This window comes from Columba livia, chromosome Z, assembly GCF_036013475.1.
Source record: "Columba livia isolate bColLiv1 breed racing homer chromosome Z, bColLiv1.pat.W.v2, whole genome shotgun sequence".
Classification (NCBI taxonomy): domain Eukaryota; kingdom Metazoa; phylum Chordata; class Aves; order Columbiformes; family Columbidae; genus Columba; species Columba livia.
Genome location: NC_088642.1, coordinates 24,593,766 through 24,614,277, shown reverse-complemented (window position 1 = coordinate 24,614,277; position 20,512 = coordinate 24,593,766). Strand labels below are relative to the sequence as shown.

The 20,512-nt window shown below is 37.3% G+C and overlaps 1 protein-coding gene across 1 annotated transcript in view; it reads left to right on the top strand.

Annotated features, from left to right (window-relative positions):
• HCN1 (hyperpolarization activated cyclic nucleotide gated potassium channel 1) overlaps nt 1-20,512 on the top strand; it is a 196,033-nt gene that overhangs the window by 153,511 nt on the left and 22,010 nt on the right. The window contains exon 6 of the mRNA XM_065045178.1: nt 18,665-18,905. Coding sequence (XP_064901250.1) covers nt 18,665-18,905 — 241 coding nt within the window. The remainder of the gene's footprint in view (nt 1-18,664; nt 18,906-20,512) is intronic.

Sequence of the window (20,512 nt, the reverse complement as noted above, 5' to 3'; positions counted from 1 at the left end):
CCTATTGTACTGTCATCTTCCTTTCCTTTTTTTCGTTGCTTAAGAGCAGCACAGCAAATTTGGTCAAGCATAAAAAACAAACAAACAAACAAACAAACAAACAAAAAAGCACTTCTGGAGAGAGATCAAACATGGAAAATCTAAAAAATTAATGAGCCACTAAAACATGGAGTAAAAATAGAATTTCTCTGAAGGAATGGCTTCTGGTTTTGCTGTGATCATGCAGTAGTTAGCATGTTTCCTTTGTTCTCCATGTTACATGAAAAATACTTATTTACTCAGTAGGGTGTGTTCCTCAGACACTACAGTCAGGTTGCACAGTGCCCTGATGACAACATGGAATTTGTTCGAGAAAAAGGTAAGAGGAGGAAAAAAGAAAAAGTAATAGCTGTACAGTGCCAATGCCAGAACAGGTTTCCAGTGAATCTGTCCAGATTCCGATGGCAGCTCCTGCCCTGTGCCCTGGGAACGCCACCTGGCTGTTTGCTTAGTTTAGCAATTTCAAAATATGTTTTAGGTACTATTTCAGTATGCACAGCTTGTTAGTGCAGGTAGGGGCTTTTTGGTGTTACCAATGGATAATAAATTGGACCCTTAAAGGCAGAACATATATTGGATGAGATATACCATCTTATGTCTCAATAACTGCAGAAGGCTATAACATCCAGGTGATAGCACAGATATCCTAGTTACATCATTCAAGAATAAGTATTTACTGCATTTCTTAAGTTTTTCATTAATCCTACATTTTGTTATACCTTGAGTTTAGCATAGGATAAGAAATAAACATTGAGAGTCTCCACAGGGCATGCTTAGCCTGATGAAAGCAGCTTATGATGAAGACATTAAACTGAAACCGTAATTTCCTCACTTACAGCAAACAGAATAAAAGAAACCACAGAAACTACTGCATAATTATAGCATGAATATCATCAAATGTTATAAAAAAGTTATTTTCAGTTCCTGTTGTTCTCAGCCATTCAAATTTACTGTATGGGCTGGAATTTTCCACAGCTAGGTTCTCTTCAGGAGTGGTGACCTTTTAAAATTTTGACTCATGCTTTCTTAGCAGATAACTAAGTATTCATGATACAAATATGATCATTCAACCTTTAAAAAAAGTTGAAGAACATAGAATTATCAGCAAAAACCTGTTGTAAAATTAATTGTTGAATGAGAAATGCTACTAATAAATCTGTATAAGTTTATAGTAGAGGTAAGACTTTTTTGGTGAAAGAGCATGAGTGTTCACTTTACAGAGCTTCTGAAAATCGTGTATGGAACATTTTGGTTGATTAAAACAATGAAAAGCTAAGAAAAGGTTTGATATATATGTGTAAGAGGCAAATTTTGTTGGGTAACAGAAGTAGAATCATGTTGGTTGTGAGGAATTAACTAGAGCTTCATAAAAAAAGAGAAAAAGGACATTGAGCATTTTAAAATTTTACAAGGCTCTCTCTAGGTGATCCATAGCTGAGTAAAGCAACTGATAGCTGACCTGTGTCACTCAAGGATAATCTTGTATTAATGAAGAGATTCCCTTCAATGACAGAAAACTAAGGCAGACACTGATTAGAAAATGGGACTTAAAAACTTTATCTTCTCCCTGCTTAAGTTAGTTGCACAATTTGGGTATATTAGTCCCACGGTAATATAGTTAATTAGATATTCTCAGCTCTACACACTCAAACTGAATTAAGCATGTGTTGCCATATGCGGTGTGCTGCTACCTGCTTGTGAGGAAAAGTGCTGTCTGGTGAAAGTAAAGAATTAAAGGTTTCTTTTCATTGAATTCAGAAATTTCACTCTTACAGAAAAGCATATCCCATTTTTAACAGTTACACTTATCTGATAATAACTGTCCAGCTTTCTTGAGAATCAGATAGTCAGGAAACTCCTGGCAGTTACAATTTCAGTAGACACGGGAGATTTTAAATCACTTATTCCAGGCCATGCAGGGTTGGAATCATCAAACGTATCTGTAGCTCTGTACAAGTTCTGCAGCAAGTCTGAGCTAATCACCAGGCTCCCTCTGCACATCCCACCCCCCACAGACACTCTCTTGCTGTGAAGAAAACCTAGCTGACTAGCCTAGAAAAAAAGGCTTCATCTTCAAACAGCAACTGACATGTGAAATAAGTGCTGTCTTTAATAGAATTTGCAATTAACTATCTCCCTCCCTCATTTCTTGAGATAGTAATTAGCAATTGGTAGCAATTAGCATATTTCCCTTATATAAATATAATCTCTGGTTCTTCAGCAGAGATACTTCTAGACATCTCTAAAGTTCAAATATTTTTACTGAGAGTTCTTGCCACCTACATACTTGAATGTCATTTGGTGCCAGAAAGCCATAGTCCCAAAAGCGGTTTGTGTAACTGTCATTACATGAAGTGGAGATAGTACAGACAACAAGAAAAACAAAACCAAACACACACACACACAAAAGCAAACAAACAAACAAAACCACAACACCCAAAAAACCCAAAACCAGACAACAACCCACAGCTAAAATAAATCTATTCTAAAAGGACACGTGAATTATAAGAGTTTAAAGACATATACATAATCATTTCAGTCTAAGAAGAGAGTGTAAGCAATGTCCAAGTGGCTCAGCTCTGGTGTCTGTCTAAGCCTCCCGCCTCCCCAGCGGTGCCTGTAGGTGGATGCCCATGAACAAGAGCAAGGCAAGTGTGGCATTTCCCTTAATGACTCTCCTAGACTCCCAATATTTTCAGTTCAAGGGCTTCTCTGAGACTAATGTGTTGTTTTCTACTGGGTAATCCTTAATACTTAACACTTCCAATTACTTGAATCCACGTTTGCTCTCGGCAACCATACCCTCCTTTCGCAAGGACCAGACCTGTACTCTGCTGCATGAGAAACCACCTCCTTTGGGATTGAATCGTTTTGTTTTGTTTTGTTTTGATGGCCGTTAATTCTTGTAGCGGAAGTTATAGTCAATTTCTACCCATCATTCACATGCCGGTTATGATTTAGTAGACTTCTATGATGACATCCTTAAGCTGTATTGTTTTGAAGGTAAAGAGACCTATTCTACTTAATGATTTCTTGCATTGAAGACAGCTCACCCCCATGATCATCGTTCTTGCCATTCTCAAAGCTTTTTTCTTTGAGTCTACTATGGCGTTTTTGAGATGAGAGCACCAGATTTGCAGCCGGCATACTGATGTTATGATAGTAAAAACAGTTACTTTCCTAATAATTCCTAACATTAATTCGCTTTTTTAATCATTTCCAACCATCAAGTTTACTTTTTTTTTTTTTTTTAATTGTAACTGTAACGGATACATTATTTTATGTATTTGTCTAGATGTATCACTTAACACTGCTCTCCAGTAATTTCCAGCCAGCCCACAAGAACCTTCTTTTAGTTTCTTTTTAACTAATTTCTTCATCTTTACACAGTGCTGTTTCTGACATTGGGCAGAACTGTGTGAAGTTCTTGGCCTTTGTTGTTCCCATAGGGATAGTGAGTGGAAGTACATTATGGTACCTATTACAGCCTAATGAGTCAAGTGTAAGACTCCAAAAAAGATCTTGCACAGTGCTTGGTGTTGCGTCAAGGGTGGCATTTTGTGACAGTTCTTGTAAGGGAGGTACTCTCACAGCAAAATAATGGAAAGCTTCCATTACTGGATTTATAATTGATAATAGTGATTGTATCTAAATAGAAGCAGGACTAAAACCACATCAGTTTGGTATGTGTAGACAAATTGAGTACATTTTTGGATAAAGTGTTTTGTCCTTCCAGAATAAATAGTAAATTTATCAATTTGGTAACTTTGCTAACTTTTTTCCTATTTTTTAACCTTCTCCTTTTCCCTATTAAAACTTACTTCTTTTTGTAATATCTTTCCTTCTATTTAATATTTATCTTCAGAAATCACAAAACATTATGTTATCAGTTAGACTATACTGCAATCCTGTGCAAAAAGGATGAAACACCTCCAGAGTTAATAGTATGAGGTGAAAACGTGGTGTGATTAGGTGATACTATGCATCAGTCCTTTTTAATAGTGTAGTCATCATGATTTTTTGATATAGGTCATCAAACATTAAAATAGTGGTAGAAAATAAAATTAGTTTATTGAACAAAAATTAAGTGTCAATATTAAGTTACTGGAGATTCCAAATATTTTGTTTCTGTATCAAATTATGTCCATAAATTCAGGTAATTATTTCCTTATAAGCCACTGTACTTTTATGCATTTTTGTATGCAATGAAACTTCCTCTGAAGCTTAAAGAGGGTAACTAGGGAAAATGCATCAAAATTATAGATGTAATCATACTGGAACTCATTTAAATATACCTTTATATAACTATATGGAAAGAGTGAATCCTTCTTTATATAGTGCATTAAAAGTTTTTTCACATAGGCACAGATAAAAGGTAACTTTAGTTCATACTCTGGAGTACTGAAGTTATGAATGAATTATGTAGGATGTCAGTCTTGCAGGAAAAATGCTGGTATACCACAGCACTATTTATTTGACAAATGCTGAAAAAATAAAATGCTGGTTTTCAAAGTTATGTGTAAGGTATGTCCGAAGAATAGTCTATGCATGCAAGGCTTAAGCAAAGCCTTGAAAACTTCTTAGAGAGGACTATAATTACATTTTTAAAATTAAAAATAGTAACAAATAGGCCACTTTAATGTTGGAAATGGCAGACAATCACCAGCTGATTGGATTATTGTGTTTTAAGATGCTTTTCCACATGGATGTGACACAGTAACAAACTATATGCACTCTTAAATCTGTTTCTCAGGGACCTGAGACAATGCAGCTTAATTTCCTCAACTATGGGGAGTGTGTTTGCCCCTTGATGTGTGCTTGTACATACAGGAGTGTACACGCTGCAATTGAGAAACAGCTTTTAAATTGCCACCCACTTGCATTGATGTTGATAATACGCAAGAAACTTCCATCATAGTCCCTTCTGTGTTTGACATGCTTTGTTATCAAAACCATCCTTAGCTGAAATGTTATTTGTCAAGTCCAACTGCTTCCAATAACACAGATAATAATACACCATCAGTTCTCAGTAAATATGATCTTGAAGTCTTGTTACTGCACCTGTAAGATTCCTTTGTCCTAATTGTTTAATAAATACTTCAGACGTGACAGCTCTTCAAAAATACTGATCCAAATCAAATACCCAAATCTTTGTGCAGTGGTTGTCCTTTATAGAAAAGTAAGTTGCTTGAGAAAAGTACCAGACTATTTAGATGTAAACTAAATGTTGTGAGAGATGTAAAATCCCAATATAGAGGAGTAAATCCAGTCTGCACCTGCTCCTGTCTGAACTGCTGTTTGTCTGAAGAGCAGAATCAGAAAGGTTTTTGTGGGCACGAGGTGTGGTGCATTGAGATAACAGCAGCTAATGCACCAGGAGTGCTGTCCCACAGAGGAGAATTTCACACTCTTCGAGTCTGAGATCATGCTTCCAAGTGCCCACCATATCTCAGTTTTTAATGGAGTGAAGAATTGTTCAGCTAGCTGATACCCAGGTAGCGCTGGGGGCACCAGGTGGAAAAAGCCGGACACCTTTTTTGTGCAGTTTCTGCTGAAAGCCAGGAAAGATTACTACATATTAGACAATGCTTACCACAGCATGTTCATCCCTATTAGGTCTGAATAGGCTGTTGCAATTTTAGATGGCATTGCTGATTCTTAGGAGGTTAAAACTGGTAACAAAGTAATTCATATGACTTCTGAATTAGTTCTTGCGTAAATGCATTTTTTTAATGTTGTGCTTGTTTTGTCTTTTGAAGCATATATGTTTGGTATCGGTAAAAGTACTTTGGGGGTCATGTAATTCAAAAGTTTCTGCGTTGAGCTGGCACCCTTTAAATGTGACAGTGTCCATGAAAGTCACCACAAATAAAGATTATCATTGTGACTCACCACCAGCAAGAGGAAATAAATATGCCATGCACTGTCTGATGCAGAAGCAAATGCATGTGCCTATTTTTGTGCACTCAGTTGCACATTATGATTGTGGTAGTAACTACATACAGAAGGCTACACACCATTTCCTGTGCATAAATTTGGAATTGCCTTTTAAAAGCACATGATCTCAAAGGCAAAAACATGGAGGACAAAAAAACACCAGAGCACAAAATCTGTTCTGAATGCACGTTAATGAACTTAATTTCCAGTTGGTACACTGGTGATTTAGGAAGGCAAATCTTGTTGAAGCTGTGGAAGATATCCAAGTTAAACTCTGAACTTCATGGCTATGCTAGGTCATTCTTTTGCTTTCTTCCTAGTGCCACTTGAACAAAAAAAAATATATTTATTTTGGCACCTGCACAGAACTCTGTCTAATCCATAGTTTTGGACTGTTGCTGTTCTCTAGCAAGCACAACAAGCAAGTAAAATTTTCTCCAAAAATTGTCATGTGGGTAACACAATGGTGAAATACTGATTTTTTTATTTTTTTTTTTCCTAAAATCTTAGTACCTGAAAAATCAGGGTTCTCTTCTTCAGTTGCAAAATAATCTTGTGGAAGTATAAGCTCTTCTGATGAAGTGTCTTTATATAAGACATTAAATGAAAATGAGAATTGCTAATAAATTGTTGAAATTATTTGTAAATGGACAGAGAATGAAATTTAGCATATATATGGATGCACAAGGTGTTGAATTACACGTTTAGTTTAAATATAACTGTCTAACACTGGAGGTATTTAGTGTCTGGTATTTTTAATGGTTGACAAGAGTCTTCCTCCACTTGGTACTAAACTACTGTGGTACAAGGTTGTTAAGAAATGAGTGGAGTTAAAAGCTGGTGCAAAATGTGGAGTCTGGTGCTGTGAGTACAGGTACAGACTTCTCGGTAGCTCCTGGCCTGAGTTCAAAGCAATGGTTTTTATCTGTTGTCTCTGTCTCTTTCATGAGACCTTCACAGAGTCCTACTCAGCGGTGGCCCCGGATCCTAAGCCAGCCTGGGTATGAGTGGAGCTCTGACAGGCAAGGAGTTCCCCTAAGAGGATCTTTGTCTCCCAGCTTGTCCAGTGGAGCCTATATTTGTTAATTTTCTTTTTAATAAATCCTTTTTTCTTTTCCGCCATGTGTGAAAAGCAAAAACTCTGTGGTTGGTTGAGAGGATACTAAAAGGTGCCATGAAGCACATACAGGAGCATGTTTTACTAACTCATTGAGTGTTTGTGTGCTCTGATCACTGTACTGTATTCGAAGCATTGGACAGTGCCTTCCTAGAAGGCTAAACTATTTTGTGGATAAAGTAAATACCTTTGTGGTTATATACATTTTAAAGAAAAGCCATATTCTTTATAATTAACAGTTCTAATTTTAGCCTAGATTACAGTCATTACTTAACTGTGCAACTGAAAACTATTTCATATTTGTTTTTGTGATCTCGTGAATGTCACAGGTACTAAAAATAAGTTTATTTCACAATGAGTTTTTCTGCTACTGAATTGAAAAGCAGGAAGCAAAGATGAGTCTGTGTCTATTAAAAAAGTAAGAAAAGAGTAGAACTACTAAGAATCATTTGAAAAATATACCTGAACATGATGCTGTTGGAGTTGTAACAGATTATTTGGGAAATACAATGGGAATATTTGGGAAATATTTCAGACATCCTGAAACAATAAACTAGCTGTCGTTGTAGCACTCATTGCTGCACATTGTATAAACACTTCTGTATTTATGCAAATGTGAGATTCCATAATCAACCACATTTCATCAAGAGTAGAAAGTCTCCCATCTGTAGGGGCTGGAAATGTAATAGCTCATGCTTTTTAGTATCTGTCACAAAATAGACTCACTACTGAGGAGAAATTCTGCCAATATTATGTGAGCAGCCTACTATATAACAGACCTTGAAAGAACTTAAGAGGAAATTACATCTTTAGAGAAGCAGAAATGGAGGTGTATGTAGCTTGCTTTGTCATTCTCTAGCACCAGATACGTTCTACATAATATTGATACTTACAGCAGTGGGACAAACTTAGAATGTGAGAAAGAGGTTAATACCCTACCTAAGCCATTATTTAAAGTTCATGGCTAGCCTATTTTTAGGCCACCATGTGAGAAGATGTTTGCTGAAAATAGATACAGATCATGTGTCCTTGCAGAATATAGGACATTAGGACGTTTCATTTCCAAAGAACATAATTGGGACTGGGAGCAGAATCTTCTTTCCTTTCACCTTTTTACTTGTAGATTATAACTTCAGTTATACAAGCACACACTCTTACATGAGTTATGTTAACCTCTAAATATTTAACTAAAACTGTTTTGAAATATAGTTCTCGTGGGACACATTAATTGAACTTTGATTTTTTACATTAAATGTACAAAGACATACATTTGTACACATATAGATATGTCCATGTACACATAAAATTATGTCTACAGGAGAGCATATCTATCTGTATATATACACACATAGACAAACTTTCAGGCACATACATGGAAACACGTGTCCAAGATGTGTGTGTGAGAAAAATACTATATCATACTCTTTTGATATCTTTGCATAGTACTAGGGACATACATCGCATTATGTACTCCAATATGGTCTTTATGTTTTTCACTATTATGGTGTATCTCAACACATATTTCCTATGCCACTGGTCTATGGCTACAATATATCACCTTAAAATGAATGGTAATGACAACAGTTTTAAGGACTCTCCTATGATATAAAATCAATGCATATAAATTTATTCATAAAAGCAGAGATTAAGATACAGTCTTTAGATAATTTGAAAATCTTTCTGAATAAATTATAGGAACATATTTCTTATGGAAATAATCCTCAACCTATAATTAATTCATGAGGTGAGTAATGTAATTATACTTAAATGCTATTAATGGTTAAAGAAAATTAAAACTTTGGGCAAGCAGATGAACTGAAATTGTTTTGAGAAGAATATTTAACTGATGTAAGGAATGTGGTACTGGATATGCACATTAATCCTGTGGCTGCCAGGTCCTATGCACAGATGCTAATGGCAGTTCCCAGGCACCCTGCTGTCATCAGTCCCCCTTGCTTTTAGTGCATGTCTAGTCCTGGAAAAAAAAGCACAAGCACAAATATTTAAGGCCTTAGTGATTGCATGCAGAGAGCAAGCACAGCATAATTACTAAATGTAGATGTCAGAAGACTACGGGTGTCTCCCCTGGTTCTTGTTTATTGTTTCGTAGCTGCTTTCTCTGCATGCTTTTCAAGATGCACAAATGCTGAGAATGTCCTGTGCATCCTTGATCTGTCAAGTCTTGATCATTATTTTGATCCTAGTTGTAATGTGACTTTCTTTGTTACTCTGACACTGTACCGTTATTAAGTGTGTCTGCCTACTGGATGTTTAAAGAGTCTGATACATTACTTATACTCTAGCTGTTATTACTAATCTACATTGACTAGTCTGTCCCTGCCAGTTTGCCTTCTCTTTACGCCACATCATCTGCTATCGAAGCTGTTCTTGCTGTCACCATGCCTACTTGCACTTCAGAATTTCTTCCTCTCTTTACACCTCCCGTGCCATTCATGCATCTCTTTCCCCTGCAGCTACAAATATCATCCAAAGTGGCACTCTCAAACAAATTCTATCTTCAGAGCTGTCTGGCTGTCATTCTACTAATGTATTCCCAGAGAATTCATCTTCATTTTTACCATCCAATGATACCTCTTCCGGAGCCAGCTCTCCGTGTCTCACCCTTGCAGCTGAACATCATCCTCATGTTTCACTGTAAAACTGGGCTCCAGAGTGAGCGCTTTCAGTGCTTTTCCTACTTCTGCATTCTTGAGCTCCAGCGCAGTGCCCTGAATGTGGGTCATAAGCTTCTTAGACTCCTTATCAGAACTTGCTACTTGCAGCATAACTTCACTGAGCCCTCGTGCCTGAAGCCACTCCAGCACTCTTTTCAGCAGCTTCCTTTAGAAGGCAAATTCAAATAGTCTCATCATTAACTTGCCCCAGTTCACATAACAAAGCGGTGACGAAGGCTGATTCAGATCCTCCTTATCTTTCTTTTTATATCCTTCTGTTATATATAGATGTGTACATCTATAGGTGACATTGTAAATATTCTTGCGCGCACACACACACACAGAGGCATTCAAGGTTCTGTCACATATTTGTCTAAGAAAACTAAATAAATCTCATTACTTACAAATGCTCTTTTTTGCCACTTTAAGATGTGGATTATACTTAAGTAGTAATGTTTAGATTTTGTGTGTTAGATAAATGTAGGAATTTGCTGTTTCTCCCATATCCTAATGTAGGGTAGGCCTTCATTGAATAGTTACAAATCAAATTAGATGCAAACAGAAATGTACTTTAAAACTCTAAATATCGTTTCATTGTGAATATTTCAAGCTCAGCTAACTGGGATTTATCCAGTATAATCAGTAACATTTAATTTAAGCCACTTAATCATTTTATAAAGATAGGCTTTGAAGCAAGTGGGCTTTTAATTCATAATAAGAAGTAAGTGTTAACCTAGCAATTAACAAGATAACAGTATTTCTGCTCCTGAGATCTTGGAGAGCTTTAAAATAACTCAGTGAAAAAATCACCACTGATTTTTAAATAACTGTTTTCCTGGTTGTTTTTACTGTGTCAGCTAACCAGACACATAGGGTGTAGATAAAACGTGTTCTCTTGAGAGCCACCTCTTTGTGGACTCAGTTCTTTTGGCCATTTGGGTTGTTGGACACAGAAGACTGGAGAAGGAAGGAGGGCACAAAAAGGGAGGGATGGCATGGCAGAAGGAATTTCTTGCCTGTTGCATAGCTCAGAATAAAATCTCCCTGGAAGCATTACTATCTTCGATTTCTGGTCTTGATCAAACAAGTGTGTGTTAGAAATAAGTCAACACAAAAATTCATATCCAAGCCATGGCTTTCTTTTTCTCCTAAGGCACGCTGATTTTTTCCTGCCACCTAGTTGTTTGCTTCAGTACTTTGTTTTAGCACCCAGTCAGCTCCCTGCTAGCTTCAAACACAGCTTTTTTCATCCCTGCTTTCATCCACAAGTTATTCTCTTCATGGCCTTGTTTTTCATCAGCAAGAGAGACTGTACTGTTGAGTCATAAAATGCTGTTCTGCATTCTGACTGACATATTTTACACAACAAAGCACCCAAATCAATATATTTTATCTAATAAGTCACACAAATGTAAGTGTAACTCAGGCTGCCTTTGTGAAACTCCACTGTCTTTTCCCTTTTTTCTTTCTGTCACGCACAACTACTCTTCCTTGCGATCAGGTGAATCAAACAGTGTCCTGAGCATAGCAGCGTTCTTTCCAGCACTGTTCTAAAACAGAACCTTTTTTTTTTGTTTCCCTGGCAATCAGGTGAAATCTGACTGACTCTGGTGAATATCAGAAGTACTCTTCATTCAGAAAAGCTATAAGTAGCATTTGAGCTTTTTTTTGGAAGGATGTAGTAGGAAAAAATAGTAGCTGCCACACAGATAAACACTGATTGATGTTACCAAGTGGTATCACTGGAGCTTCAGTACAAATTACAAATGAGTAAGGATGAATATGGTTTCCAGAATCATCAGATTACCAGATAGAGAAGGAGACAGGAAGCTCCAAATAGAGTGGAAAAGCAGTGCTTCAGGAAGTATTAACTTCTGAGCAAGCAGATTTGACAAAGTTTTTCAATTGTTAGAAAAACTAACTTCCTTCTGTTTCTTAATCACTGTTTTAGAAAAAGTGTGAGATATGCTCCATTAATTTGTACCACAAATATGATGACTAGCTCACACCATTCTTTGGTACTTACACAAGTTTCTGATATGGATACCAATAGGATATGAATACCAATAGGATTTTGCAAACTTCACATCTCTTAGGATTCACCTTTCTGCCACAATTTGACAAAACACATTTAAATCTTTAGTCTCATTGCCATAATGATACAACTTCAGTATTTAAAATGCCTTACTAAACCATTATTTCAGTCTTAAGTACCCTCTGCCAAAGATGTTATTTAGTAAATACTATAGTATTAGTGAATATAACACACAAATGTACACACACGTAATTGGGAATGAAGATACTTGGTTATTGAGGGGCAGAAAACTGAAATAATGATTGTTAAATACATTTGCAAATTGCCATTTATTTATTTTGTCAGCAAAAAGGAGCAGTCTCTACAGCAACTGCTGTGTTGTACAGCACTAATTCTGTATTTTCTTCTGTAATGAACTATGGTTGTTTTTTTACTAAGAGCATTCAGAAAAATTGGTCATCAGTACAGTTCAGAAGGTAAAACCTGCAAGAAGTAAAGGTTGGTCAACTGGCCCAAACTTTAAGTAGTTATCTGGATTATCAGGACTTCTCAAGCTCTTGAAATTAGGCTGGCTATCTCACAAGTACAGACCACCTTAAAATGTTGCGTGTATTGCTGTTCTCATTTTGATACTTCTCATCCTTTCCCAGATGGAAACCAAACTTAAGAGACATAGCGCATTTCAGAACATTGAACAAGATGAAAACTGAATTCCCTTTAAAACTAGCCCAGTTAAGGAACAGATGGACAGCTGGGTGAATAAAAGGATGGATAGTGTCTCCTTCCTTCCTTTCTTCCTTCCTGCCTTCCTTCCTTCCTTCCTTCTTTCCTGCCTTCCTGCCTTCCTGCCTTCCTTCACCCACTCTTTTTCAAGGCAACTGAGTTCACATGTGCTGTCTTTGCCCTAGATATGAGAGTTTTTTCAGGTTTTATGCTTTGTCTGTAGGTCAAACACATAGTTTATCTCAGAACAGGGCATTGTTGGTCTTTAAAGTCAAAAGGGCTAGACAGGGAGATTTTCTGAGACACACACACCTGCAGTATTCAGTTATGTTAACAGAATGGCAAAACAGCAAATTCCTGAAGAAAAAAATAATTGTGTTTCTCAATACAGCTCTAGACTTCAGTTATGTTATCCAAAAACTACTCTAAGTAAAATTTAAGCAGAGTCTCTGTGTTAAATTGATCAGTCTAATTGAAAAATCATGGAAATCCCATTCAAAGAAAAACATATAAGGTTGTTAGTACTCATGTGAAAGCCTCTAAGTAAAATTTATTTTTCAAGTCATACACTATGTTTAGATGAGTAAACAGAATGTGTCAAAGCAATTTGAACAATTTCAGTGCACCAGAAATGAAGAATATTGCATCCTGTTGCCACATGCAGATTTTCTGGCATTAACTAAGTTGTGAGCTAATGATGTAGTCATTCCCTCAGTGGGGTACTAATCCTAGTTCTCCTGACTACCTACTGTCATAAAACCTGGGAGAACTTAATATCAGTGAGATGTCTGTTTTCTGCCAAAGTTTACTATAATTGACCAATGGGTTAAAAAATTGCAGAAAATCATGAACACGTACAGAATATGACTCCTTAAAAAGTGGTTTAAACAAATTTAACCTGCTCACACAGCCCCAAGTCTCTAAATATGCTTTTTCCCATGTTTTGCTCTTAATCACTTCTTAGTAATTTTTCTTTTGTGAGTTACTTCTAAGAGAAAAAAAATAGGTTTCTCAGTGAAGAGAGTTTCAATGGCAAATAAATTAAGACTGATTTAGTTTCATATCCTTTGAAAGCAGAATCGAAAGAAGGGAGACTCAGAAAAGCAAAAAGTGCATTGTTAAAGTTATGCACTAGATTTTTACAATATTATGTAGAAGTGACCTAATGAAACTAAGCTATTTTATTGTGTAGGCACAGACAGGCTTTGGTGGCCTACAGATAAGAAGGACATAGGGTGTAGATGGAAGTAGTACCTTTTATTAGCTCAATTTTATTAGTGGGAAAAAGCAAAGAACCTTTCAGGAGCACTGATCTTTGAAGAACTTTGCTTTTTTCTACTCCATCCATCTAAAAACCTTCTCCTGGAGAAAAGATCCTAAAAAGTGTTAAAGTTGCCATCAGAGAAGATGGGCACCTTTGTGGCTTGGTCACAGCTAGGACAACCTTGCAGCCGCCTCTGTAAATGTGACATCTTGAGATGCATCAGAGCAGTCATCCAGAAGTATTGAACCCATGCAAAATAATGATATCTGGTCATTTAACATCAGTTTGAAAAAATAGCCAGGAAGGCCAAGGTGAGTAATAAAAACAGCACACTATAAAGGAGCAGGAGCCAGTGTAATTACCGAACAATCTCTTATGTAAAGCAGACTATTGCACCACCGACTTAGTTCTTGTGTAACAGAGACCAATACTTGAACTGGATCAACACTTGCTCCATGTAGGTCTGAATCACTCTTGCCCTTTAACCAGTTCAGCTATGTAATACCTTCCTAATCCTTTCTTCAGGATTCACTTGGTATTATATTCATGTAGAGGTGAGACAAAATCATTATTCTTTCATTTAATTAAGATAGCATATTGGGCAGCATAATCTGGTTCCAGTCTGGCTTCAAGTAATTAACTCAAAGAAAATATGAGTGAAAGACTTTTCTCTGCACAAAAGTCAGTTTTTAATTTGACAGTTTGTTCTTATGTTACCTTTCAAAACACAGAACTATTTCTCCTAATACTTTCTGAATTACCTAAAACACGTTCATAATCTTTACTGTTTCTTTCTCCCCAAGATGGTATTTAAAGTAATACATAAGAATCTGAAATTGCTGCACTGCCTATGATTAAGACTCAGGGAAATGTATTTTACTTGCTCTGAATGATCTCATATTTAAATAGAAGAACACTTTAAAGAAAAACAAAGCACTTAAAATGACACATTTCTTTCTCCCTCAGTAATTTTCCACCTTCTAATGTCTTAAATAAGGAAAGTTTGTACTTTAGCATAAACTTGCACAGAAAACTAGCCAACAAAATGAATGCATTACTGGGATATAATGGCTGAAATTACCACAGCAGGGTGGTTTTATAGCGATGTTGGTGCCTTCATTAGGCAACTCAGGCTGAGCAGGTAATGTGTGTGTACATGGGCATATCCAGATATAGATCACATATTGAGAGAGAAAGGTGGGCAGAAGTTGGAGCCATAAGAGGACATGATGTTTCAAGGATGAAAATCCTGTGACAATGGTGTGTTTTGTTGGGATTCCCAAGATGAGATAAATTTCTTTCTGGTTGGACTGGCTCTGTGGAGAGGAGTCCTGCAGGTCTGAATTCTCCCCTCTGTCTATATCATTCTCTCCTGTGATGCTATTAAGATGAGTTATTGATCACTTCTTTTTTTTTTTTCTTTTTTCTTTTTCTTTTTTTTTTAATTTTTTTTCCCCAGTTTCCCTTTTCTTTATATGCCCCACTTCTCAACTTCCACTCCAGCCACCTTTTCTCCAGGTTTGTGCTCCCATGTTCTCGCTTTTCCAGGAATTTCATTTTCTCAGTCTCTTTTTAAAGCCAACCTTCCTGCCTTCTTTTTTCCCTTTCTTCTATATTTGTATCCCTTCTTTTTGCTTTCCTGCCATTCTCTCTGTCTTAATACAGCTCCACCTAGGTCTATGCTGCTCTTTCTTCCTGATCATGACTGGAGTTGAACTTTCCACTCTCCCAGCTTTCTCTCTTCGTCCCCACCAGCTTCTGTATAATTTCCAGTCAATTTTTGCTTTCTGTAGTAATTCCCTCTTTCTGCCTCCTGGACACGTAAGACAAGCTATTCACTTCAGAAACAGAAAACAAGCAGCAAGTCTACTGAAAAGCCCTTGAGAAGGGCAAGAGAAGTAATAATTACTTCCAGCTTTCCAGCATCAGCCTTGCCTTTCTGCAGTCTCATACAGTGCTGAGGATGCAGTCTGGGACTCCTCGCATGACGCCACCATACCGCGAGCAGTGGGAGCAGAGAATAGCTTTCCCTTGGGAGGGAGGTGGTGGCTGAAGCTTTACTGAGGAATGGAGCATTTAGATTGAAAGGAAAACAGTCTTTTCCTCATCCCTTAGAAAGACAGTCAGCTGGAATCTCTTCTTAGTATTTTTTCCCTCATACAGAATATACTAGAAGGGGTAGCCTGGGATTATTCCTTTAGACTTAATGACTCAGCAGGCATCACTGATCTTGAATGCCAATGACATCTCTCTGGTGGTTCACACCTTGCAGTGCTGTTCCTTCAGATACTTTAGGATTCAGCAAACAGCAGACATCTTGCATCAAATTTTCCATGTGCTTTTACAAGCAATAGTAGTTTGTGGGTTTTTTTTAAGCTCTGATTCTGATGTCGTGTGCGTAGATAGTATTGTTCCATAGTGTGACACCAATAGCATCCCTGTCTTTGCCTGCACTGGGTGAGAGTCATAGCCAGACTGCTCTTCTTTGCTGTAAGTGGAAGTCTCCCATTATTACACATCTCAGTCCTCTTTTCCTCACATCTTTTCTGTTTCTATTCCTGCCTTGTATTCCTGTACCTTTCAAGTTTCATGCAGCCATGAAGAAGTCTACTCTTGGTCTCAGATCTGTTTCCTCCTGTCTTAATCCAGCCCATTTGTGCTTAGCCATGGAGTCCATACATGATGCAGTGTTTCAGGCATGCCACAGTAATCATAAGAAGGGGATGTTATGGCAAGCATAGAGGCTGAGGAGAGGGAGGCAGTAGTGTGAAAACCGAAGGAAATGAAGTGTTGTTCTATTTCCATCACTTATAAATAATTCTCAGATAAAATGTTTGTGGTGGAATTGTATCCCTGCTGAATTCAATTGGAGTTCAGTGACTGACTGAAGATGTAGCATCTTACTCTTCATTCACTCTATATTTAACCCAATAATTCTGGAATTAAATCTGCATTAAATTATAATTGTATAAAGTCGTATTTTTTTTAATCACATTGACTTATTGCAGAGGAAAAAGGAGGAGGAAAGGCTTATATAGTATTTATTTAAGTATATAGCTGTGATGATATTGAGACCAGGGTTAAAGAGATTCCCTGTACTTTGTTACGAATCGATGTTCATTTCTGCCTAGAGACACTTCTGTTTCCACTTTGTCATCATATAGTGACACTTTCTTGCAGGATTGTCAGAAGAGACCATAAATCTATCCTAGGACTAGCACAAGGACATAATTTTGCACTGTTTTTTATTTTTTTAATGGAAAATAAGACATTGCTGGAGATAACAGCTTCCTGCTTCCTAGGTGCCTGTTGAGACAGTTTGTTTCACATTGTTTTTCTGAGTTCCACTGGATTTATTTTGAAAGGATGTAATTTCTCTGTGAAAGGTGGTTGTTGCATTGCTCTTAGATCATGCCCATGCCTCTTAATTGCCTCAGTAGCCATTTGCTTACCTGCAAAGGGAGATTCCCACCTCCTTCCCACATGCAACGGCACTGATTTGAAGAACCCACTATGGTTTGTTGCTTATACTGTGGGAAGAGCTCAACTTCTCCACTGTGCCTGCAACCAGGACATCACATGTTGGGGGTGGGAGGAGAAGCAAGGAGTTTGTCTGAACTGTGGACAAAGATATCTGAGCTTCTTACGCAGAGAGATGGCTGCATGGGATGTGTGAGATATGTGAGTGTGAGACAGCGGATGCATGGGAGGTTAAAAAAGCAACTTCCAGCATGGGTCTCAGTCAAGGGGGTGAGAGCACTGGTAGATGGGATGTCTCCTTTACACCACTCACAAAGCCTTGGCGTAGTGTAAGAAATGCTAGGGATACTCCACTGATGGTGAAATTATGTTTATTTTTCCGAAGCAGTTAGATGGCTGCTGGTTGTATTTTTCTTTTATTTGCTCTGTGTGTGTTTATATACGGATGATCATACATGCTCTCTGTGTCATGTTTGCATTGCTAACGCAGTTGATGTTGCCTCCCTGAGCCCCTCTCCATGTGTAATACTGATTAGCCTCAGCTCTTCAATACACTGTTAAATCTGTATGACAAGTGGCCATGTTAATTTTCCTAAGACAAAGAAAAGTCTGTAAGAATGAGCTTGAAAGTCTTTCAGAAATTGTTCCATTTTTTTGTTTAAACAAGTAGGATATTTATAGCTTTTCAATACTAATACTTTTGTGTAGATGTGCTCGTAGTTGGCTCTGTAAATATAAGTATTCTTGGTGGGAGACGCCCTTAAGGCCTGTAGCAATCTTAGGAAAATACCAGTGCTTTCTGCATATAAGGATCTGCTATATATGTATTTCGTTGAAGGGCAGGATTGTATGCCTCTGTATTCATAAAAGGAATTAAATTCTGGGAAGGAAATTTTCCTGTTGATTTCAGCTAGCCCTGCAGCTGACTGTAATGTGCATTTATGTTACCACTGAAGTGGTTCTGATCAGAAAGATGTTACTGGTGGAATGCTTGAAAACACAGGGCTTGCATAACTTTATCACTTAATACAGCTATTGCAGCAGCTAATCTTGTGGTCAGGCAGTGTAACTCCTATTTAATTTTCATCTTTCTGTCGTATTTTTATGCTTAAAATCTGAGGGGAATAATAAATAATGTGAAAAATCGCCTGAAGAAGACGACCTTTCACTTCAAAAGTACAAATCAGACTGAACTCTGTTTCAATCACTTCACTAGAAACAGAACAAAAATATAATTAAAGATTTAAAAAACAGACACAGAAAGAAACACAGGAAAGTCCAATATCAGCATAAAGAACTTCTTTGTGAAGAAAGCAGATTTTTTTTTTCCCAATGCCAATCATATTGTATTTATTCACTGACAATTATTATCATTTTGCTTCCTTCCTGTTTAGGAAATTGTCAACTTCAACTGTCGGAAGCTGGTTGCTACAATGCCTCTTTTTGCTAATGCAGACCCAAATTTTGTGACCGCCATGCTAAGCAAACTGCGATTTGAGGTGTTCCAACCTGGAGATTATATTATCCGAGAAGGGGCTGTGGGTAAAAAGATGTATTTCATTCAGCACGGTGTTGCTGGTGTCATCACCAAATCCAACAAGGAGCTGAAGCTGACAGACGGCTCTTACTTTGGAGGTGAGTAGGAAAAAATAAATGATACCATTGGAGTGAATGCATTAGAACAAAACATGTTCGGATATCAGACAGAGACATCAGAACAAGTCTGCTGAGTGTCTTTTGCTTGTACAGTTCCAGCTGCAGAGTGCACAAAATATTTCTGAATAAGACATTCAGAGTTTGCTTACTATTGTGAGGATAGTTATTGAAGATGCAGAATGACCTTCCTGAATTTTTAAGTTATTTTGAATTAATTAGTCTGTTATTTAACAGACAGTATTTAAATAAAAATATCGTAATTTACATAGTAATTTTACAGCTATTTAAAGCTAAAATAACAAGAGCCATTTTCTTTTAAAAGGGATAGTGGTTTTGAGTCATAAATGTAAAGTACTTCTAAAAGGTAAAAATTGCTGTAAGAATTAAACAATCAGGCAGTGGATAAAAGGCGATTATTTATATGGGTTATTTTGGTATTCATGAATATTTCAAGCTGTTATTAGTGCTTTTTCACTGAATTTTAGTGCACAGCAATGTTTATCCTTCCAGTATGTACTATAAGAAACCAGACTCCCTATCTGACTAGTTGGCTATGTATCTAACATATATTTTAATTAAAACCAGCCATGAATTTTAATCCAAATTAAATTAATCTGGTAATCCTAATGAAAAATAGGTTTTCATTTAGATGAAGACATCTGAATCTGGATTAAAGCAATCTCTTTTTTTAGTATAACAATAGAGCATATGAAAATGTTGTTCCTTGTGACTGTAAATTTTCTTTGCGCAATAGAATAGGTGTCTGCTGCTAAGAAAAGCAACAAGGCTACTTTCCAGAAGCTGACCGAACACTTCTGTGTACCACTGCTGCCCATGACAGTTACAGTTACTTGGTCATTGTATTAATTTTCTGTTGAATACCTTGAATCACACTAGAAATGAGTGAAAAGCCTGTCAGAAAACATTCAATTGAAAGCCTAATCAGTGGCATTTAGCTGGTATACAGAGGTGGGAAGCTTAGAAAAGCTAATTGGGTTCAGTGTTTGAATTGGGGTGCAGGGTTGCTTAACTAATCCCATTTTAGAATAATATGCTAAAGCAACCCCTACTGATCTGGCCGGGAGGCCTTGTCACTCTGCAGTAGCCTCTGCAAGGTGATTTGTACCAGTTATCCCACAGGCTTAAACTGTAGATGCTGAAGACAGGAGATTAAGGAGAAAGAAAAGGTGAATGCTGAGGGTGAAGAAACGGAGCAACCTTGGTCTTGGTCTTCTCTATGCTTAGCGGTGCCCCAGTTTTTGAAAATGAGTTTGCAAGAGCCTGCATGCTGAATCTGACCATAATACTCCTCTGAACCAGCAGCGGATCAGAGGAGATTGCACATGAAAGTATTTTACATAACTGTCAGCCTGTTGTTGCAGTGCAAATGACTACTTAGCTCATCCTGTTTGTCCGCTACCCTTCTTAGCAGGAATGCAGACAAAAAGTAAGCTATTTGCAGTATCCAGACACCACAAGAACTTAGTAGGCTGCAGTTTTGCTCATCCACACTACAGCTGGGATGAGACAAGGGGTGAGAATATGAGGGCAAATTCATCCCTAGCCTGACAGCTGCTGGGGCAAAT